The sequence below is a fragment of the Strigops habroptila genome, chromosome 7 (assembly GCF_004027225.2).
Source record: "Strigops habroptila isolate Jane chromosome 7, bStrHab1.2.pri, whole genome shotgun sequence".
NCBI classification, from domain to species: Eukaryota; Metazoa; Chordata; class Aves; order Psittaciformes; family Psittacidae; genus Strigops; species Strigops habroptila.
The window spans coordinates 11,749,296-11,773,475 of NC_044283.2; the positions used below are offsets into that span (position 1 = coordinate 11,749,296).

Sequence of the window (24,180 nt, forward strand, 5' to 3'; positions counted from 1 at the left end):
CTTGGTGAAATTTTCAGCTCTGTTGTGTGTAGATATCAAAGAAACTTCTCTTGGAGGCATCATCAAAATGCTAAAGAGATACAGTTTATTTTGTTCCACTCCTTGGGTACTGCCTGAACTAAGAAAAACACAAAGGCACCCCTTTTCAAATGACACAGTCATCCTGTTCCTAGCTAGCTATTGACTCTATACAAAATGAAACTATTAACTTCTAATTTATTTGTTCAGTCAAGCCTGGACTTAATCTGCTTAGGAAAAAAAAAAAAAAAAGACAAATAAACAAAAAACATATTCTTGAAGACAAAGAATCCAGCATGCAGCACTATTTCAAACAATCCAGACTATATATGACACAAACACTGGGAAGTTATGTCTGACGCTTTTTGAGTATGTCAGAAATGCACTCAGGAAGAGCATATGCCCAGTAAACTAAGCACCCTTTGCAGATTAATGGCTTTTAAGGCTAAAAGTGGTTATTGGATCCTTTAGTTCATACTTTGCTATCTTTCCAAGCAGAGAAATTGCCTTCAATTATTTCTGCATATTTTATATGATGCATATATTTTATAAGATGCATAAGAGCAAATAACTTCTATATGGTTAGAAGAAATCTCTCAGAAAGGCACTCAGTTATGATTTGAAAAACTTCAAAACCCAGAATATCTGTCACTTTCCTTGGCACTGTTTCAAATACATAATCACCAACATCATTAAGAAGTTGAGCTCAGTTTCTAATTTGGATTCAGCTCCCAACTATAGCGGGTCTTTCTCTGCTAAAGTGCTTTTACAACTCAGTATTTTTTCCCCTTGAGGAGGCTTCTTCACTACAATAAAGATGCCTCTTAATCTGCCTTTCTGAAAAACAAATTACACTTTTTTTTCAGGCCTATTTTTCACTGAGATCACTACACTGATCTTATTTATAGTGCAGTCCCACAAACACAAGAGAGGTCATCATGGACTGCAGAAATAAATGACTGTGGAGGACTTCTTAAACTGATTTTGCTTCCAAGGAAAGCTCCTGGGACACAGATCTAGGTCACCCATTGTGTGCAGTTGTCTCCAGCCCTCCCATAATATTTGTTGTTCTTCTTCACAACTGACACAAGCTCACTTTTACAAACATGGATGCCTATAAAGACAATAGTCTTACAGTTCTTGAGTTCTGGCAACCTCCACCAATTCATTCTGATCTGTCAGACAGGTAGATCTGAACCCAAATAACATGCCCTTTATTAATACTGTGTGCTGCGATATTGATACTTAAATCAGAGGCATGTGTCATTAAGGAGGTATAGTACACATCCAACTTGTTAAATATAATTCACTTTCCTGAATACTTGAAGTAATCACTCACATGTGGAATGTGAACTACCATCTATAACATCTATAATCGTAACACTTTGTACAACTCTTAAAAGGCTGAGTTAGCATATTCATCTTCTATGTGACAGCAGAATCAGAAAGAACAGTGCTGCCTTGGTCAAATGCAGCAGATTACTGGGTGCGAGAAGGAAACTGCAATGGAAAGGTGCAGATTCCTCCTGCACAGGCCATCCAGAAACAGAAGAAAGAAATACCCTGGTCTCTCTTACAAGATTTCTGCGCTACTGTTTCCCAACACACAATATTTTCCCACACAAAGCACAGTCAACACCTGCACTAATGTGCCAGCACTTCTTCAGGAAATTTGCCACAGGAAAAACATTCACAGCTTGGGGAATGTTACCTGATTAAAGTTATTGCCAGTTAACACACACTTTAAATTACTGATTTATGTGTTAATGAAAAAAAAAGGCATAAAAAACACTTAAGGAAATATCCTTCCCCCCCCCCTTCTCTAAGCTCAGCTTAATCAAATGCCTCTTCTTCCCCTTTCCTACTCTGAACTCTGTGTTTCCACCTTGTGCTAATTTGTGTCCTCCCAGCTCCTTCAGGGAGGCAATGGGCTGTGCAGGGGTCATCAGTGGAAGGGCTTCCTTCTGCTGCTCCTTGCTTGTTCTTTGCTTTCTCCCTTGTCCCTTACTTGTTTTCTTCCACCCCAGCATGGGTTACACATGGGCTGCGGCCTCGTGGAATGTCCATGTTTGGCATATTTTAAAATTTAAAACTGGATATTCTCATGCTGTTTTCCTAATTATAAATTCCTCCCAAGAAAGCATAAAGGCTACTTTGAAGGACTTAAAAACACTGAAATACTTATGTGGAAGAGTTGATTTATTTACCTTTCCTTAGCTATATATTTCTTGTCAAAATAGATAGAGAAATATATAGCTACATCTGTAGTGCTACTAGGAGAATATACAAATTTCAGATTCTTGTTCAACTAATATAAGAGGATTAGATTTGAGGATTTTGCCAATATACTGTACATTTAAAACCAGAATTCAGTTGGTCCATTTGGGCCACCACTCAGACTTAAAAAAAACAATCAAAGATAAAAAAAACCCTATTAAGCACATTCTTTGTGTTATAACAATATCAACAATAACCACTGTCCTTCGTTAGATGAGCAATGAATTAAACCTGTGCAATTCAAGACATGCAAAGATAACATGTCTTAGTTCTCTGCCAAGTAAGAGACAGAATCACACAGTACCACATGAAAAGGCAGGTACCTCAGGAGCATGGTGAGCTGCAAAGGCCACACCAGGTTACTGAGGGCTTTATCCGGCTGGGTCTTTAAAACTTCCAAGTAATTTTATTTCAGGACTGCAGAAGCCTTCTAACTATAAATAAAGTTAGGAAACACACTCTGTGCAGCACAAAATTTCAATTGCATCAGTTAGACCATCTGTAAATATCTGTTTGTGCTTTAATGCTAATTTGCTATGCAAACACAGAAACCTTGTCACTATAAAAATATGCTAGACTGAATGAACCTCTCAACAAACCCTTGTGATTCTGTTAAGTAATTAAAGTCCAGACTGAGATTCTTTAATGAAACAGAGCATCATCAACTGGTAAAATTCTCTTTATATTGCTATTCATGCTTATACCAGAACACACCATGTGGAATTAAACTGTAATTGATTCTCGAAAGATCACTCACTCAAAATCATTACATGGCCATTGGGTGTGTAGCACTGCTTCATGGAAGCAAAGCTCAGAAACTGTTATGTATCTGATGACAAATAACCTAGCGTATGTTCTTGCCCTCTATAGTTTATGATCTACTACATTGCTAGAATAAAAATAAGAACAGTAGGTTTGAGAATATACCACAAACAGGATTCAGAAATCCTTTCAAGGGAAACTGTGATCTCAGAATAATGAAGTTTAAAAAAGAACAAAACTAGTTTAGGTAGAAGGAGAAGATGACAAATGTATAAATAGAAAGAAAAATGGGTATACTTACTTTTGGCAAGGCATATTTTGGCAACTTCATCTGTACAAAGCCATTTCGACGGTAAGAGACATAATACTTGGTCCGATTTGCTGATGTTGTCTAAAACAAAGGAAAAATAGAACTCTGTGATAGTTTATGTTAAATCTAAAGAGTCTGAGATGGAAGACAGTTTTTCTTTCTAACCTGCAACTGAAATACATGGCTGTTACTTTTATTGCATGAGACTAATTTACACAACGTACTCCTAAAAGAATAAATCAAAGTTGTGAGAAAATAGACCCCAAACACACTCAAACTCTTTTGCTCTCCTCCTCTTTAGGAAGAAAAAAGTGATTTACATCCCTCTTTTGCCATTTCAGCTGTCTTGGGCGATACCTGAGACTTCAGCATCTCACTATCCCCAGTCCTCACTCATATATCTGCACCCTTGGGCCTCCCACATCTTTGCCCTTTCGTAGAAGTCCAGGCAGCAGCACCCTCCAGGTAAGAGGTAGAGAAGAGCTACACAGGCCATGAACACCAGGTACCTCAAGGGCAAGTGGTATTCTAACAACACAATTCAAAGTACAACAGAAAAGGCTAAATAAATCACGCTAACATTATGTAAATCATTCATTATATTTGACTAATATTTCTATACAGGGTAAAACATTTGCCAGTGGAAGATACTGACATGTCACATGGAAGATAATGATGCAACTCTGAATTCATTGGTCAGTCAGTTTGAAAGTCAGCAATATGTCCTGAAGACACGATTACATGCTTAATTAGAGAGATAAACCACATATTTCAACTTCTTGTGCAACTGAAGAAAAATTAGGTTTTATGTAAATTACTTGGGTCTTATGAAGATTTTCACTAAAGAAAGCCAACAGAAACATGCATTAAAAGGAACACCACTGTATGACTCTTACCCATTAGCCCCTTTCTCCTCTTCATAATAGCAGACACACTGGTCATGTTAAGACTTTTACCTTATTTACAAAAAAATTCCAACGCAAATATTGTTCCAAAGTACCAAAAGGATGATTCTAAATAAACATTGATGAAAATAACCAACCAACAGCCTTGCTAGATTTTTCTAGTCAGAAATGTAACATCAAAATCTGTGCTTGTATATACATTGGCACATTTCCAGTTAAGCCTCTTGAGCACCATCAGATGAGATTAGCAAAGGTAATATACCCAAGTATATTCTCAATATCCTAAAGGCTTTGGTAAATAATATCTCACTTTTTTTCATGTTCTTTTTGCCTCAGATCAGCTAGGTATTGGCTATTTAGTCATTTTCACTAAGTTTATAAAGGGTGGGTTCCTGGCAGTAATGCACAGGTCAAAAAAGAAAATGGAAGAAGTGAAATGAAATGTCCAAATTTTTTCTCTGGTTGTCCATGACAAATCAGATTGTGGAACAGAAGCACAGACTCATCTTTCTTTGACTTAGGAAATCCATTTAAAATCCTACTCCAATCTCACTGCTTTTCTCCTTAACTTTTGTGTTTAAAAAGGGAACCTGATTTGGAAGACATCTTATCCTGAAGCATGTAAACTTGACTTCACTTGGTGTTTTAGGGATCGAAGGATTCCGGGGGGAGAAGGACATAAGCCACACACACACCAAAATGCTAGAAAGTTTATTACAAGATCCAGAATAGACATAAAATCCAGAGATATTAACCAGCTGGAAAGAGAGATACCTAAAGGCTACTAGAAACTAAGTTAGGCACAGATTCTTACTGACCCGCACACTTATACAATGACCAAGAGGCCAGCTCCGGGGTGCATCATGACGAGATGGGGTGGCTGGCACTACTTTGGCGGACGTCCCCGCAGAGGTAGTGTCGACCATAAAAGGTAGTTGGATCCGCCTCCTTCTCGATCTCTCTCGAACCCCGGGCTTTTTAAATGCCAAAAGTGCAGACTCATCCTGACACAGGGGGCCAACCTGTGTCAGGAGGAGTGGCCTTGCTTGCTCTTTTTCCCCATGCACGCTCGTTCTAATGCAGGGGGCCAGTCTGTGCAAGGAGGAGTGGCCTTGCCGCCCTTTGCCGTGCACGCTCACTCTAGATGATCAGGGTGGTCCACCATGGACCAATTTCACAGTGTTAGACCCATCTAACACACTCGGTAAAAATAAAGTTGATGCATGACAGCAGCTCCACCTGCCTGAATATTTTAAGTGTATCAAAGAATTTAATATTGTAATCATTTTCACTCTTTCTTTAGATCAATTTCTTTTTTTGTGCTAGAAAGAATGTGATTTGGTAAATGATGGATTAAACCAAAAACCTCACCATTTATTTAATTAGTGTTACACAGCAGTCTTATCCATCTTTTCATAGCCTTTTTGTTCATTATACATTTTTTTAATGTCACTCGTTTTAAATGACTCAAGATGATTCAGGGCAGGAGAGAATCAGAGTTGAAGCAGCGAGCCATGTCTAGTCTCACTGACGTTAAAGGCTGGTCTGTGCTTAAAAACAGTGTTGAAACTTTAATCCTCCTACTGAAATCACTTCTGAAGCTGTCTGACTGTCAGTGCAAACTGGAAATGAGAATTAGAAAGTTCCTGATCTTCATGGGTATAGACATACTAAAGAAATGGGGTTGAGATCTTCCTTTAAGATCATGAAAGTCTGAGATTTGGACCAGGATTAGCAATGCAGACCTGCAACGCTCTAATTCACAGCTGCACAGCTCAGGGGATGTGAGCAATGCCAGGGACAAAAAGACAGTCTCAAACTCTGCCCTCTTTTTCACAGATGATTCTGTTCCATCTTCTTTCTGACAGATATTGCTGTGATATTAAGAGAAGTCCCTAGTCTGAGTCTAACTTATAAAACAATATTCTAACTTATATAGCAATATTTTAGTGCAATGATAAAAAAATTTCCACATGATTTCAGAAATGTGCTGTTTCTCAGATGTGCAGCTGCTGTGTGGTTTCACTGGAACAGGCAAGTAGGGTCCTGCATCACACCTCAGGGGTGGCTGCACTTCAGATGTGACTATAGTATCCTAGAGTTATCTTCTGTCTTCCAGTAACATAGATATGGTTAACTGTAAACCAATTTAGTAATGAGATTTATATTACATACTACAGATAAGTCTGAAAGAAAAAGACTAGAGATATTTCCCCTTTCAGTGGAATACATGCACACCTCCTCTACTGGCATTGACATGTCTCGGATCTACGGAGACTACATTAATAATGGCATCATTTTGCTAGGAGCAACTGGCTATTAGATTATGTGTACCTTTCCAGGTTGCACTTCCTTTTTGCGTCTGCCCATGTCTGGCATGAGATAGAATAACAACAGCTTGAGGTGCAATTATACAAGGCATCTGGCAAAACAAATGCTTGAAGAGGAAGCAGCCAGCATTCTGCTGAGCACAGAAGTTCACATGGTGAGAAGCACTTTGCACCATCTACACACCGTGAAATGTATTTTAGAGTGTGCCTGGGGGGAGCCACAAATAATACAACCTTTGAGCAAAACAAGTCCCATAAGTGTTAGACCTGGGCTGAAAAATGCCTATTTTTATTCAAAAATTATTTTCCAACTCCATTTTTCTGTTTCTTTGTGGTGTTAAATGTTCTAAGCCATGTGGGCCCTTCAAACTTCTGTGCCAAACAAGAGGAAGACAGATATTTTGTGACTCTATTAATTTACACATCCTTTTAGAAGAAACGGCCACAAGGCAGGTAAGAGGCAAAGATGTCAATCTTTGTACACCAAAGCAGTGGTGGGAAGACCTATTCTTTGCCATGATAGTGCTTTACCGCAAAAGTCAATAAGTAGATGAGCCTTGCAACAAGCAAATCATACCAAAATAAGGGAAAAATGAGAGCCAACCACTAAGCAACTTCCCTTATAAAATCTTAAAAACCAGAGAGAACATAACTGGTCTTTGAGAAGTTTGTGGCTCTAATAGATTCAAATCACGACGTGTCCCAAGCACATACACCAAAATTCTCAAGTGTGCCTGAGCTGTACTGGTGCCATAAGGCTGATGGAGTTCCAGCCCAGGTTTCTGCATGCAGGTCTTGCAGTTTGGGAATGAAATAACCCCAGTGTAATTTGGACCATCACAAGTTATAGACATGGTGTTCTGGGACATGGTTTAGTGGCGGACATAGCAGCATTCAGTTTACAGTTGGACTCAATGATCCTAAGGATCTTTTCCAACCTAAATGATTCTATGATTCTAAGTTGTTCCAAGCTCCCCAGCTATGGCCATTTCACTCTTTTGCTTCCCAAGCACAGCCACGTAAGTTTTTTTGCCCAGCAAAATCTCTTCAGAGGACAATCCATATGAAGAAGCTATTCGGTCAGTGGCTTTCCTTGGATGATCTTCTCAGGGAACTTTGTACTACGGAAGCACTGGAAATGACCCAGAAGAGGTTGCAAGCTTAAGAACAAAAGGCTTGTATTCTGCCTAACACACAAGCATATTTACAAAAAATAACTTTGAACCACACAACCCACTTGAAAATTTCATATAGTTAAAGATAGGTCAGTGATAAAATCAGTCATATGAATAGGCAAATGGTTGCACAAATTAAAGATGATTTGGGTTTTCTGACTGATAAGGGAATGCTTTGTTCCATATAAAAATTCATCAATCACCATTTATACTCTGGAACAGGTTTCTCCATGCTCCTAAATTACAGCGTAGCTGCACTAGCTAAAATTTCAATTTTGAATTTGAAAATGGGCTGTGTCTCCAGGAAGTGGCAGTACCTGAAGAAATATGTAGTCATCCTGCACAGTCAGGGAATCCCGATCAGTGCCACCAGCAAACTGGACTGTCATTGTCTTATCAGAGCAATTCTGAATCTGGCAAGTGATGTAGCGATAACCTGAGGGAAGAGAGACAGAAACATATGACAGGGCTATCAAGGGATGAAGAAGCAAGTAGCATAAAATGTTATTCATGTAGGGAAAGTGCTGCCTTTGCCAGGTGAATTAGTTGTAAAATTATTATATTAAAGCCTCATACAAGAGTTTTTCAATCTCCAAAGTACTGAGAATATATTAACTGCTTACAGTTCAGATCATTCCTGGGAGGCAGCCTGTTATTATCCAAATTTTGCTGGTCCAGAGAGATTAGGGGTTAGATGAATGAGACATTCATGGGTGGGGATAATAGGAGCCTCTTTTCTCACTTAACCTATGCACAGAGACGAATTATTCACTTGGAGAAATAGCAGCCTGACACAACATAACTGAAATCAATATATCAACCCCAGTATAAAATTGCGATAAGCAAGAAGAGAATCAGGCTCCGTTTAATAGACAGCGTGCAGAATTTTAAAGGCTATTTTCAAAGCTCTGTAGGAAAGTTAAGACACGCTATTAACAGACCACTGGAACTGCTCTGTTGGAACAAGGCTTCTATATTCAGAGTTAATACCTTGTTGAAAAAGCCTGGACTGATTTACATCAGTGGTGGCTATGGCCTCTGTCTTCCTCTCCAGCTAGCAATGGGTGAGGAATATCCTCTCTGCCTGGGCTGTCAGAACAGCATCACCGCTTCTTTGACGCACGCTGCTCTTATCAGAGAGAGCAGAGCCAATAATCGTATCTTACACCAGCTGTGGCCCAAAGACCTTCCCCTAGATTGAAGCCCTTGTACAGCTCACCCTCTGTCACAAGCTTCTAAGCACAAAGTACTTGAGTGACTTTCCCAAGTGCAGTGAGAAAAATGTTATATATACAATCCTGCATCCAGACCACTAATTCTCCCCATGCTCCAGAAACAGTATGAAGGAGTGAATAATGCATCCCTGTGTCCTTCATTATTTTTGCAGTGTGATAGGAAATTCATTCCACATTTTATGACTTTTAATTAGAAGAGGCCAAACCAGTATAACAGACACAAATATTTGTTTTAAAATCTGCATCTGTGTAAGAGGCAGCCAGAATCAATCCAAGTTATCCTGCTTATGTTCAAATCATCACCACAAGGATACTTGAGCAAGCACAGCAATGGGCCGTCAAAAAGTCTTGCAGCTATTCATAATTCACATGATGAGCATTACAGTTCTTCATCAGATAGGTAGCACAAAGATGTTCTTTCCACTAAAATCAGTGGTGATGTTTGTACTGACCATAAGTGCCCAAAGTCAGTTTGTTGAGAGCCCAGCCAGGAGATAGTTATGAGAGTTTTAATTTTTCTGCTGTTTCTGATCAATAAAAAAAAAAAAAAAAATACTTTCCATCCAGCTCCTGAAGAATCATCTTACAGTGTCTCTAAACTGAGCAACTGACGGGGCTGTGTAGGAGTCTATGTCTCAGAAATCTCAGTGCTAAAAGATTTAGAAACTTTGCCATCCGGATTTTAACATGTTAATTTTAATTTTTTTAATAGGACTGAAATGAAGAAAAGCTTCTGGATCAGGGAAAGTCAAACTGTGCATTCTTTACAACTCATTTTTAAGAACTTAGATGATCTGATTCAAGGAATTAAATTATCTTTCAAGAGTACAATTGGTAACAAGAAACTGTACAAGTTTTTGGAAACATGGTGACTCTAGTACAGCACATCCTGGCTGTTAATCTGCTTTTTCATTTATTTCCCTTTCGAAGTCTCAAAGTATACTGGATACTGCAACATGAAGAAATTCCTGGAGATGGTGGTTAGTGCAGACGGACTGGCACATGCAACAATTCACTTTAACAGACCCTTATCCAGCACTAACACTGCATTACCAGTTTTATTTCAAATCAGGAAAAAATGTTCAATCTTTAACTGCCAGAATAAATTGCACTATTAATGGACATTTTCAACAGAGCATAGCATCTTGATGTCAATTCGTCTTAGAGTGGAAAACAAGTAAATTTTAAATTATACTATATTTTTATATAATGGGACAGCTTTGCTGACTACATGTAAACAGAGAATGAATCTGACTTGCACAGTTTAAAAACAAACCAAAAAGTATGCTCTAAACCAGAGAGAAATGACTATACACTAGGGTATCAATTGATAATAAAATTTTCATTTGCATACCTCCACTGGGGTCCTGGATTTCCATATGAACTAAATCAGGGTCTCCGTCAACTCCAGCAACAGCCCTGAGAACATAATATAATCAAGTTATGCAGAGCCAGCTACAGAATAGTAATTATGTGGATGAAAGAAAAGAGGATTTCATACTAACTTGCCTTAACATTCTAGCTAGGAAATCAAAATAAACCCCATTTATAATGTCCTATTACTAACATCTAGATGGAAACTATTTTTTCTCTGTACTTGACATGATATTTTTCTTAAATTTCTTCAGAATCTCTTTTACTAAAATATGCATACAAGATCACTTGGAGAAAAGAAATAGGCACAAAATTGGAAACAAAACTTCATAATCATAAATTGAGAAATATATTGAGAGATACATATACAAACACTGATATACACATGCACTGGCAAGAGCATCTTTTTGCAATTACGGTTGACATTTGAGACTACAAGGCAGATTTAATGCTAAAAAAATGCATTCTTATTAGAAATATCTTACACTTGACACATAGCTTTCATAACAAATTGGTATATCTTTGGTTAGTATATTCAAGAGAAGATTCCACTCTGATAAAGAGAAAGGAAAGGGAGGAAAGAAAGAAAGGAAATGAAGAAAGGAAGGAAGAAATAAAAGGTGTAATGGGAATACAGGCTGATTTTCTCATACTATTTCCCATGTCAAATATACTCGAAAGATGATATAAGCCAAGACGATATAAGATATAAGCCAAAAGATGAGTTTTCTACCCTCAGGTATGTTTTTTTCTGGCCCTTCCATCATCATTATTCGGGCAGATTCTGCAACGAAAGTTTTGAGCTGACAACTGTTCTGTCACTAAGCAAAGCAGATTCCAGTCGCATTAGTACAGCCACATTGCTCTTCACAGGGCTTTTCACTGGCATGGTAAGAGTCCATCGAGTCAGCAGATGTGAGTTGAAGATATGCAAAGGAGATACATTGAGTGATAAAGTGCAGCTGGATGCAGATATTTAAAAAGCCCACTAAAATACTTAAGAGAAAATTATCATTTTGATACAATTATTGATAATAAAATGCAATAAAGCTATACTTTGGATTGAAATTACATCACTGCTTAATGATTTTAATAGCATTGATTTATGAGGAGAGTTGAAACTCAGACTCGGTAATTGGTGGCTCCTTGGGAACACAGGCCAAGGGGAAGAGGCTGGATGATTTCCACTGCTGCATAACAACCAGAAATCATCACATATGCTCTTTTTCCCTAATCAGATAAATGATCAATCCAAAGAAGGAAGGGGAGGAGGAGGGACAAGACCCCGCCAAGCCACAAGATGTGAAGGAAACTTGTAGCAGGAATTTTTTAGTAAATGCACAGAAAAATCTTGCATTTACCAAGAAATTGGTCTCTGAAACACAAACTATTCTAGTATTTTGGAGGCAACACACTAAGTCAGAGAAGATGTTCTGTTCACTGAGATCTGATAATAATGGATATGAGCACAGACAAGGGATGTGAACTTTTTTGCTGTGTGTGCTCTATATATTTTTCTAGACACTCACAACACCAAACAACTGCAGCCAGCATTTTGAGGGAAGAAAATTATGTTTTATGAATATTTTACTTTTTGTGCTGGGCCTCATGCAGCTGAACCACCAACTAACAGAAACTTCGGGTTGAAATGTTCTGAGTCTCAGACTGACATGCTGATCAGCATCAATAATGCAAAGATAGTTTTTGGGTACTTCTGAAATAACCTCTTATATCTGTAACTTATCACATATGATTTCATATGCACAGTTTGAGATATTTGTCAGTATCTTCACCTTTTCATATTTCTTTCAACAGCTCAGAGTGGTAACAATCTCATGTCTACCATGTTCCTTCTAACGGTGGTGGCTGGCACAAGTAGCCCCTAATCTTGTTTCCAGTGTAATCTTTTAGTTCAAGAGGCTGTAATTGATCTGTTTTAATGAACACTGTTATAGACACAGAAAATGAAAGTTTCCAACCCAGACCACTTTTCTCCTTTAGTTTTTTATTTGAGTAGATGTGAATAAATTACAAGGAAGGGTTTTTTTAAGCCAGCCAGGAAAAACTAATAGCTCTCTGTCCCTGAAGTTCAGACGTTTCTCCTGCCCCTCCTTTTAAAACTACTTTTTATTAACCAGGAGAACAGTTACTTCCCAAAGGTAAGTCCTCTATTCCTAAACCAGCTGGATCACCTCCCACAGTGTCCATTGACTATAAAGGTTTAGTACAACAGTTTAGTGCTTCAGTTTGACAAGCATTTCTTGTCATTGCTCTACCAGATTAAGCCACTCCATTCTGTGTCCCCAGTCTTGCTTCTCTTTCACTGCCTCAGCTGTCCAATTGAACTTGCCAGGTCTCAGCGTTAGGAATTCTCTAATTTAAAGATGTAAGCCAAAAGGCTGCCAAAAGAAATGACCATTAAGCTATACCCGTAGATCTCTAAACAAGTGTAAAGAGATGCACCCTTTAAGTGCAGAGTTTATCCATTCTGAAAGGCAAAAATTAATCAAGCAGAATATTTCAAAAACATGTTCTGTGTTTTTCACTACTCTGACAGATGAGCTGTAACAGCAAAGACTCTTGTTTACTCACTGAAGATATCACACCCTCAAAGTCTACTTTTGAGTATCAGCTATAGAGCAGAGTTTACAAACTCCAAAGTCCCTTTACACAGCTTTACAAGCACTTAGGAATAGTTCTTTCTATTTTGATTGATAAAAACCTGAGCACAGTTTACTGTTCCTCAGCTGGCTTTAGGATAGGACCTATTCTGTCTTATAAAGCACAGACTCAACAGACCCTGATAATCGAACAGCTTCTTCCTTTTTAGTTGACATTTTAGCATCAACTTCCTCCCCCAGTAGAATAAGCACTTTATCAGGAACGATCTATTTTTTCTTAATTTCAGCAGGGTTTTTTGTTTGGCTTGGTTAGAATTCCCTACTTTTCTTCTCACAGTAGTTTGCAATGAAAATCTCAGCAGTTCGGGACTATTTCTTTCTTTCTTTGTTTTACTTGGGTAAAGGTCTGGCCACTGAATTTAGGGTCTTCTGGTTTAGGTTGTTTTATTGTTTTACATTCAACCATTAAAATTTCCAATGAAATTCAGACTAACTTTAATTTTAGATCAGAGAACTCTTCCTCTAGGAAAAGAAATATCTCTTGACCAAGTATACCATGCTGGTTAAAGCAAGTGCAACATGCCAGCACTTCAGATCACGTAACAGCATGGTTACAACACTTCAGAATTAAAATAGCCCAACTTGATTGTAGGGTAGTGTAAATATAGGCAGCCTTAATATGCTTCTTCCCTTTCCTGTGAACACAAGTTCTATTATCTCCCTGATGCTTGTCTGACACCATGTTGAGCCTTTTGGGAAAACTAGTCCTGCAGAATGTAATCTTAGAACTATTTGAAGGGATTAGTTTCCTGTTACTTAAATCAACAGATCATGCCAGCAGTTGAGCTCCAATCCTGTGGAAGAAAAGCAGCAAGGCAGCCCCTTTTGGTGGTGCAGAGGTGAAACTGCTTCAGCCCCAGTGCAGTGTTTGTGCATGTCTAACCTCATTTATGTCATAAAGCTGCATCTAATAAAACACAATGAGAAGCAGAAGAAACCAAGGCATCTTTGTTTCCATTTAGGCCTGAATTTTGTCTCCTGAAGGACACTAGAACCCTTTATTACGCATATGTTTTTTTGGAATTAAGGGAAATTCTTCTGTAACATTATCTGTTGTATTACCTAATTCTTCACGTCTCTACATTAGTGCTCACCAGGTAATTCCTTACCAACATTACATCAGCATGAAAATGGTGCAATGGAGGGGGCTAACAAGCCCTCTGCATCTGCCTCGATCTGTGTATAAATGTATACTCTACAATATGCCCAGTAGGTATTTTATATTTTTAAATAACCATACTAAAATTCTAATAATTTAGAATTTTCTGTGAAAAATTCTAACTGAGACCTTTGCCATTATTTCGAGAATATTTTTTCTTTTATTCAGCTGTCTTCACAAACTGCCCCAGTACTTTCTTGCTCTAGTTGCATGCAGTATCAAAACAAACACTTCCCTGAAATTTGCTATTTATGTAACACACATGAACAAAAATTACCACTGACATCTAACGCTTCACATCTCAAACTATGAATCATAAGCATCAGTCCATTATATGATAATGGTGGTTTGATTTTATTTCAAGCAGGAAAATTTCTTCTTCGTTTTTAGTAGCCCAAGCCTGTTTTGTAGGGGAACAGTTGTCTGCAAACACTAATCAAGTAGAGTCTGCTATGGACACGTATCTTCTCTACTTCCAATGGATCCTTTCTTTGTTAAATATTTGATGTAGTTCACTTTGATGCATAATAATGAAGAGACACCTTCAAACAGGACATCTGAAACCTGCTCACTGATGTGCAGGAGCCTCCAATCAAAAGCCATCTGAACACTCGACAGTCTCCTCAATTTGACTCCCTCAGAATCTCTGAATATTAAGTTTATACAGAAGGTAACAAATTCCCAATTTATATTGGCTGATTTCTAGCAATTGGCTGAAGAGCACTGCCTTGCTTGGAAAGCAAGGCAAAAGCACGCAAACGTTTTCACTGAGTAGCTTAAAATGGTATTGACTCTTGGCAACCTGGTAACTCAGGGAGACAAAACTATGATTTGATCAAGCTTATGGCTGATTGTGTTTCAGGCCTTGCCACCTTTGCATCTGCTTTGAAAGATGCACCTTCAATGATTCAATCAATGCCTTACAGAGCCGGTGTGTGCTGCTACTTATTTCCTCCCTATGCTTAAATGCTTTTTAACAAAAACATTTTTCCTGCCACCTTTATCCGAACAGCAGAGCTGGAGTGTCTGTCATTGCTGTGGGTTGACCTTGGCTGGCCACCACGTGCCCAGCAGCCGCTCTATCACTCCCCGCTCTTAACAGGACAGAGGGAGAAAATAAGATGAAGAAAAGCTCCTGGGTTGAGATAAGCCCAGGAAGATTGCTCACCAATTACCATCACAACTGAAACAGAATTGGGGGAGATTAATTTAATTTACTGACAATAAATAACAGAGTAAGATAGTGAGAAACGAAAACCAAACTAAAAAATCATCTTCTTCTCACCCCTCCCTTTTTCCCAGGCTCAGCATCACTCCTGATGTCTTTACCTCATCCCATCCAGCAGTGCAGGGGGATGGGGAATGGGGGTTGCAGTCAGTTCATCACACACTGCCTCTGCTGCTCCTTCCTCCTTGTGTTCTTCTCCTGCCTCAGCATGGGGTCCCACCCATGGGAGACAGTCCTTCACAAATTTCTCCATCATCATGTATACCCCACTCCTCAACATTCAACCCCCACCCGCTGAGAAATCAACCATGAATATTTCACTTCTTCAAGCGGAATTTTTAACACATATACTGTTATGTGTCCTTATATGTGTGTATGCATGTATAGGTTGTTATAGCAATTGTAGTAAATTCTATTGACTCACTTTATAAGATCCACCTTAAAACTGCAAACTGCTGCTAAATGACACTTGTAACGCTTTAGATTAATACCATTGACCAAGTCTAAGATTAGATTCAGCCACACCTAGGCTCTGTCAGTTTAGAAAGCAAGGGGGTGTCTTCTGAATGTCAAGACTCAACAGGAGGGTGTCCCTTACCCTTTGTGCCTTCAGTCTCTGCATCAATCATCTTTAGCTCAATTTTACCTCAATTTTTCTTTGTATGCTTCATCCATGTAATAGATAACAGAGTGAATCTTGCCATCAAATTCTGTTAAGTCGTGCCTTTATAAATCATAGTAAAACTGCTCTTGCTAATATCTTTCACGGTCAGTCTTTGAGTGACCCTAAACCACTCATTCTGTGAAAGCGTGCTCCAGCATGGGCTTTCCACAGGATCACAGCCTCCTTCAGGGCACATCTACCTGCTCTGATTTGGGGTCCTCCACAGGCTGCAGGTGGATATCTGCTTCACTGTGGAGCTCCACGGGCTGCAGGGGCACAGCCTGCCTCACAATGGGCTGCACCATGGGCTGCAGGGGAATCTCTGCTGGGGTTTCTGGAGTAGCTCCTGCCCCCCTTCTTCATTGACCCGGGGGTCTGCAGGGCTGTTTCACATATTCTCACTCCTATCTCCCAGAAGCTGTTGCACAGCTTTTTTACACCCTTTCTTAAATATTCTAGCACAGATGCATCATCAGTGTCACTCATGGGCTCAGCTTTGGCCAGAGATGGGTCTGTCTTGGAGCCGACTGGAACTGGTTCTGACCGATGGTCTCCTCTCACAGAAGCCCTGAACACTCCTGCTACCAAACCTTGCCATGTAAAACCAGTATAGTCATACGCATCACCACACAGATAGAAACAGAACAAATACCATGCCAGTGTAAGAATGATTGCCCACACAGATTCTTGGCTTCTCACACAAGAGCCCTTCACACAAAATCCAATGTTAAAGGCTCAATGAAATCCTCTTTGCATTTCTCTCTCCTTCAGGGCATAACATTGCTGAAATCTCCTCTTTCATCTGACATTGAATAGCCAGGAACCCACTACACTTGACGTTAATGGGTACAGCTGTGATTGATTACTCGTATGGGATTTCATGATGAGAACAGAACTTTGGTCCCCTGAGAACAACTGCTCTACCCAAATAAACTCGTCATTTTTTATTTGTATGTTCTCACCTCCCATGGAAATGGAGAACCTACAGCTAAAAATAAGAGTAACAGATACGCATAGTATAGGATTCCACACCCTAGCAACTCAAGGATAAAGCATTTCTGAGGCTCTAGACAGAATCATAAAGGAAATGTGCTCGGCTTAATTCTCTGGTAATTACTGATTCATGACTCACTGTCCTGGGGTATATTTGCGCTGGTGTAGACAGCTGATTCACAATCTATTCTTCACTTACGTATTACTATTTTGAGCAATCGGAAGGAACTTAGATGGCATAAAAACCTTGGGGACCAAGAAGAATATCAGCAGAGCTAGAAGAATGCCAAACTGCACCACTTCTTTGTCTCAAGGACTACCACATAATACAACACTCTTTTTTTAAAAATGGGCTTGATATACAAAACCAATTACATACCATGTGGTGTTTGTTTTTTTTCATGTTTGGCTGTGATATGTCTTATCTCTTTGCATTCCCTCCTACAAATACACCTAGAACTGGAAAAAGTAGTCATAAAGGATGGGTACTATAATATTGCTTAAACAGAAATCATCACATTAGGGCAATGCTGCATAGTCAGTCATAGTTTGTATGCAGCAGTAGAACTGTAATCAAAATTATGGCTATCGAAGTTTCTTAATTTTGCTCAAAATTAAAACTTTCCACATTAAAAAAAAGGACTTGAATCTTCTTAGCTACTATTGATACAGAAAGAAAATATTTTTCTAAATGTTGATAAAAAATGATTTTTGTTTTTAATTACAGTGTGACTTAGTATTAATTTTATTAATCATGAAATCCACATTTCCTGATTTTTCTTTGAAATATCAGAAGATTTTTAATGAACAATTTCTTTTCAGTACTTCCATATTTTCTGAACAGCATTTCTTCCATATTTTGTTTCTTTCATTTCAACTTAAATGACAAATAAATCAAAAATAAACAAACTTCAATAATATATCTGGTTTGCAATCATATTTAAAATCTATCTGTGGCCTTACAGCTCCTTTTTTTGTTTGTTTTTAGAATAGAATAGTTTCAGTTTGAAGGGACCCACAATGATCATCTAAGTCCAACTGCCTGACCACTTCAGGGCTGACCAAAAGTTACAGCATGTTATTAAGGGCATTGTCCAAACCCCTCAAACACTGACAGGCTTGGGGCACCAACCAACTCTCTAGGAAGTCTGTTTTGCCTTCTAAGATGGTAAGACAAGACAAACTGCTATGAAGGATTAGTCAACTTTCCTTTCCAAAAGAATAAATGAAACATACTGGGAAAACAGCTGGGGGGGGTAAGAAAATGCCATAATATATCATAGATGGGAAGAAAGTATTCTGTGTTCCTAAAATAGAGATGGCAATATACACTTTCCACTGATACCAATAACTTTTCTATGAAAGACCAAACTCTGTACATTAAATCCACAAAGATACTTAAGGGATGGTCCAGAAAAGAAAATAAAGCCTAGAAGATGTTTTTAATACATTGCTTATAAACCTACAGTATAAGATCTTAACATAAATAGTTTAAAATATTCAACCCCTACTGAACTTCCCTTAATATAAATACATAAGACATTCCATTAAATTAATTGCATTTAGATTTTCATTGAGTAAAAATAATGCTTCTTTGGGAAATGCATGAAGATCTGGGTGCTGCTGGAGGCACAAGAAAAAATGTTTTTACAAAGCACAGGAAAATATTATGACTGATAATATTTGTAGTTACCAGGCTGAAATAAAAATCTTAGGCTATATTACCAACCTCAGTCGACTGAAATCAAATAAGAAACATCTGCTAAAGATCTGCCCAGTGAAATATTCTTGGGACAACCAGCCAGTATCAGCAAGACACATGCCCTCATTTATAGTGAGATGTAAAATCAGTTTGAACTCATTTCACTAATCTTTAACACATCAGATGCTATATATCATCGAGAAAATAATATTGGACTTAGTGTCCTAATAGTCAAGGTATGACAAAGCCCATATTCTTACAGCTGTTGAAAACTACACAAGTACTTGTTTCTATCTAGCACTCGGATAACTTGGGTGATGAAGGCCATAAAGTAGTGGAAAGTTTCATGTAATGACAGACAAACTTATACTGAAAGACCATCATGTCCAACCCTCCACTTGCAGCAGATTCTTTGTATATTGCAAATGTCCCATATGATAGAAGTAAGAAATATTTATGCATATTTATATATCTTTATGTCTAAGAAAGCCTAAGAGAAGGATCATTTGGTACTGAGGAGGCACCAAACATCCGCTCCCAAATCATTGCTGTTGCTGGCTGATACAGTTCTTGAGAGAAAACAGAATGGTCTATGTACAGAAAAGGAGAAAACAAAACCCTAGAAAATATCAAAGATTTCCAATGGTTATAAATGTATAGACTCTTAGAATTTATTATACTTATCTGAGAGGAATGTGATTTTTATGAACAACCATGTCTTTGAAATACTACATGGCAGTTATTCCTATCAAAGCTTCAGGACACTTCCCTGATTGTGTCTGAATGATATAAGGAATACTGAAACACATAAGGGTTTTGAAACAGCAAAATAGACTTAACATTAAACATGCATTTTCTGGCTTTAATTCTTGCATACAAAAAACATTGACAGATTGAGTTGGAGAAAAACTGACACGTATTTCAGTGGTATGCTATGTTTTTCATTATTTGAGTGTGCTAAATATACTGAGACTCAGATAAGAAAAACACCATTAAGTAAATCTGCAAGAGAGAGGCTTCCACTGTTCTTTCTTACCTGGTAGTGACTTTGATGGTTGTCAGACTTAATGCATATGAAATTTTTTATTGATTAAAGACAGAGAGCCACATGCCCTCCTGATTTACACTCTGTGTAATCTTGCTAAGGAAAAATTGTCTTTAAGGCAGACATGACACTTCTGACCTACTGCATTACTTCTAAATGATTATACCCTTTCATGTGGCAGTTAAGAGACCTGTAAACTGCATCATCTGTGAAACCCCAGCTGCTGTGGAGAAATAAGTTCTTCAATAAGGCTGTATTTTGCAGGAGCAAGTAAGAAGAAAGTGTCAGGCTTAGTCAAGTATCTCAGCAGAAAAGTTTGAAACAAACTGGAGAAAATCAGATGGGTGCTCCTACAAAGCAAACGCAGGCTGGTTTTCTAAAAGTATGGGCCGCAAGTAGGTTGTGGATTGAAAAAGAGGCCCTTGGAAACGTGAGAAAGCTCCCTTGATATGTCCAGGGATAATTACACCAACAGAGCATGAGGGCAGGTTAGGCCTTATGCTCTCAGCTATTTCAAACAGGGTTTAACATGTCAATGTGTCCCTGCCCTGGGCCACAGCCTCCCCCCTGCCCAGCGTCAGCAGCAGCACATATGCCAGCACATCTTTGGACTTGCCCAATTCCATTTTAGACCAGTGGCCAATGTATCTGTAGGTACTGTAAAAGCTCTGTGTGCTTTGTAACCTCTACACCAGCAGTTTAAGCAGTTCTAGGTTTTGTTGGTTTTGGTTTCCCCCGAGTATGTCCAGGATGAGTATCTATTTCAACTCAAGAGGAAAACAACTAGCCGAAGAACAAGGAGGATCATAGCCCGAATGCCAAACATATCGTAAATCCTGCAGCCAAGATCAGGTATATCCATTTCAACACTGGCGACACCACTAGCACACCACAAAAATATTGCTGAAAGCCAGAAATGGCTTCATAGACATATGGAAAATTATACTTTATGTAACTGACATGGATCAGAGCCATTCTAGAACTAAAATCAAAAGTCATTTATGGAATGAAAGTGTCTAGAGTATTATGACTAATCCTGTAATAAAAAAATACAAATTATTGGTAATGATACAGTTCTGCACAGTCCATACTCAAACACTGAACTAAAAAGTGAAGGGGGGAATTCTCTGGCTTTTTCTGTAGAAATGAGATAAATGTTGAGCATGCAAATTGACCATTTTTAAATATAAAATTAATTAAAACACTATCAAAAGGTTAATTTTGGTGTAGAAGTTACACATTTTTCAAATTAATTTCATTTGTATAAAAGACACTGACTTATTCCTCAAACATTTTGTCAACCTCCTTAAATCACTTCTTAAGCATTTTGAGAGACTGAAAAATGTTTGAGCTGAAAGTGAAATCATTTGATATATGTGTACTCGATAAAGTCATATTTTTCACCTATTTCCTTAACAGTGTAAGTTTATAGATGACTCCAGTTAATAGGTATGATTCAACCTCTCTTAAAAAAATGTTATGGATTTTCCTCTGCAAAAACACTGCTCTCCTTTCTAAAGATCAATTCCACCAGTAAAACGAAAAGCAATTTCATTGGGCATTATAGCCCTCTTTAAATCTTGGGCTCCACAGATCCAGACCTATAACCCTTATATGTGCTGACACTTGGTATTATCACTGGCGTGAGTATGAATTTGCAATAGTGGATGCAGCAATGCTGACATAATCTGCAAAAGATGCCAAGGCTCATACTGTCCCCATCAGTATGTCTGGAAACATCTTTCTTGATTAGAATGAAATACTTTTGCTGTTCTTTTTTTTATTTGAAAAATAAAAGATTTCTTACCAAAAAATATGATCTTTTGAAACTCGTTCCTGCAGAAGGATCCATTTTTTCCCCAAGTCAATGGATACATAAACCTACAAAAGAAAGAACATCAAAATAAAGATGATAGGAAAATGTTAATGTTGCACATCTTCAGAGACAAGTCCTATGTCACTATCAAAATGACAGATTTCACACCAATAAAAAAAGACTAAACAAACAAACAAAACTCATTACCAAGAAATCTCTATGACATTTTTCAGAGTAATAACCTTTCACAAAGAATATTTGTTTTAAATATAATCTATAACGAACAAAACTCAGTGACAATGTCTTCTTGTTTACCATGAAAACAATTCACAGTTCATTTTGAGTCTTTGTTTTTTTTGAGATTCGAGTCTTCATTTTGAGATTCTTTTTACCTCAGCATGGTTACACAAAAGGTTACACCTTCCTTCTCTTTCTCCCCATTCATTGACCAAACAAGCACAAATGTTCCCTTTATGCTTCAAGCCTTAATTCCGTCAAACATACGTAAACTACAAAGTCAACGGATATCAAAATCTGCTAAATAGGACCAAAAGATGTTAGAGAAATTATTAAGAGATTTGATGGGGAGAGAGGCACTGAAGGGCTTGCTTCATGGATACCAATTTGTGACCAGTTGAGAAACGGTCACTCAGCAGTGAGGGAGAAGATGGCCTGGAGCAGAAAGACTCCATCTCCACCTTCCCTCTAACCAAATGCTAATGACATGGATGGATATCCGTGCAGAATGCAGATGAAAGCTGTTTTCCCCCAAAACAAAATAAAATAGATATTAAAAAATCTTCTTCCTTCAGCATTTGCCTTCCTTTAGTTAAAATAGGAAATATCTATCAAACTTCTAAAAAGACAGATTTAAAGCCCCCTGCTGCTTGCATGCATTTCTTATTTGATCCAATTTACATATGATGGGTTTTCTCTTTATACCTCTAATAGGCAAAAAAAAAAAAAAAAAAAAAGAGCAAGTAAAACTGTTCTCTGCAGTGGGAATAAGTCACCAGTTCAGTCACTGATTGTTCTGGGGGAAAGTGTCTTATGAGGACTAGTGAGGAGTGGTTTTGGTTTAAAATGACAGGTTCAGTGACAAAACACTACTCCTCTTCACCCCCCATGACTATAGAAAACTGGCAATATTAATATGTAAAGACAAAGGCTGAGGTAGCTTACCATAAGCTCTATGGGTAAATTTACTAAAATTAGAACTAGAGATAAACCAGTATTTCCCAGTTACTCTGCACTTCACAACGATTGGGCTTTGCTCCACCGCACGCTCAGTTAAAGCAAGTAGACCACAGTTTGAGTAAGAAACTAATCAGGGCTCAGATTGCTTACTTTAGCATTCACCCAGTCGATGCATAGACAGAAGTGACCAGGGATCAAAAGGTTTTCGCCCTCAGAGCTAAATGCTTTAACGACAAGGATGCAGAGCTCAAACTACCTTCCCTCACACACATTTAAGACTGAAGTCTGCGAGCTTATGAATGAGCAGCTTGCATTTGTGTAGAGAGAAGCCCATGCAAGCTTACTATAAGGGAGAGTGAAGTAGGACTAATAATGTTCAAACTGAGAGGAATTTTTAACTGATGCAGTATTTGAAATTAATAAAAAATACATGTACACATTCTACTTCCTGTAATTAAAAAAATTACCCATAGGTGTTTTGGTTTTTAACAGATACATATGATAAAACTACTAAATGAAATTAGATTGGAGGTGAAAACAGTTATATTGGTAGACAGCTAACATCTCTGGCTTCAGCAAACACATTTATTAGATATTACACTTCTGTTTATTATCACCCATATAATAAATGTGTGTTTTTAAAAACCTGAAAATGTTTTTCTCAGTTTTGCCATTTTGTCATCCTTTCAGCTTCCAAATGAACAATTAAAATCTACTGCATCATTGTCGGGTTTTAAAAATCATGTAGAAGCATTTAAATAGACTCAGTGAATGCCTGATTGTTACTCATTATAACTGAGGAAGCCAGAAAAAGGGAGTATAGATTTGAGGCAGTAAATGGATTAATCCAACCATATTGACGGGATTTGCATTCATTCACAGTGTCAGCTAGAGGCTAGAGGTTTATTTAAACAAAATCTAGGTTCTAAATGGAAGAACAATGCATATTTTGCAGTATAAAATAAGTCCTAAATCAAATCAGAAGTTGTGAGAAACGCTGTGATGCTCCAGTAGACAGAGAAGCCTTGCTGATTGCTATTTATGAAGGATGTAATCCTGTACTCCTTGTATTCTCAAAAGTGCCTCTGTAAGAAATCATTTGAGTAGCAGGAGGTTATGGCTTCTCCTGAGTTTTAGATTGTGGCACATCCTGATACTATTTTCTTTCAGTGAAGGTAAAGTTACTTAACACAAAACTCTAGACTATACAATCTCCCTAGGCCAAATTCAGATCAACACTCTCAAGACCATTGATTTTAGTAGAGTGACCTTTTCTTATGTCAAGTTGCAATTCTGATTTTCAATTCTT

At 38.0% G+C, this 24,180-nt stretch overlaps 1 protein-coding gene across 8 annotated transcripts in view; it reads right to left on the reverse strand.

The window, feature by feature from the left end:
• SORCS2 (sortilin related VPS10 domain containing receptor 2) overlaps window positions 1-24,180 on the reverse strand; it is a 548,756-nt gene that overhangs the window by 91,911 nt on the left and 432,665 nt on the right. For all 8 annotated transcript variants that reach the window (XM_030491464.1, XM_030491462.1, XM_030491463.1 and 5 more), the window contains 4 exons: window positions 21,666-21,739; window positions 10,367-10,431; window positions 8,095-8,213; window positions 3,359-3,448 (listed from right to left, as the gene is read on the reverse strand). In XM_030491464.1, the coding sequence (XP_030347324.1) occupies window positions 3,359-3,448; window positions 8,095-8,213; window positions 10,367-10,431; window positions 21,666-21,739 (348 nt within the window). The remainder of the gene's footprint in view (window positions 1-3,358; window positions 3,449-8,094; window positions 8,214-10,366; window positions 10,432-21,665; window positions 21,740-24,180) is intronic.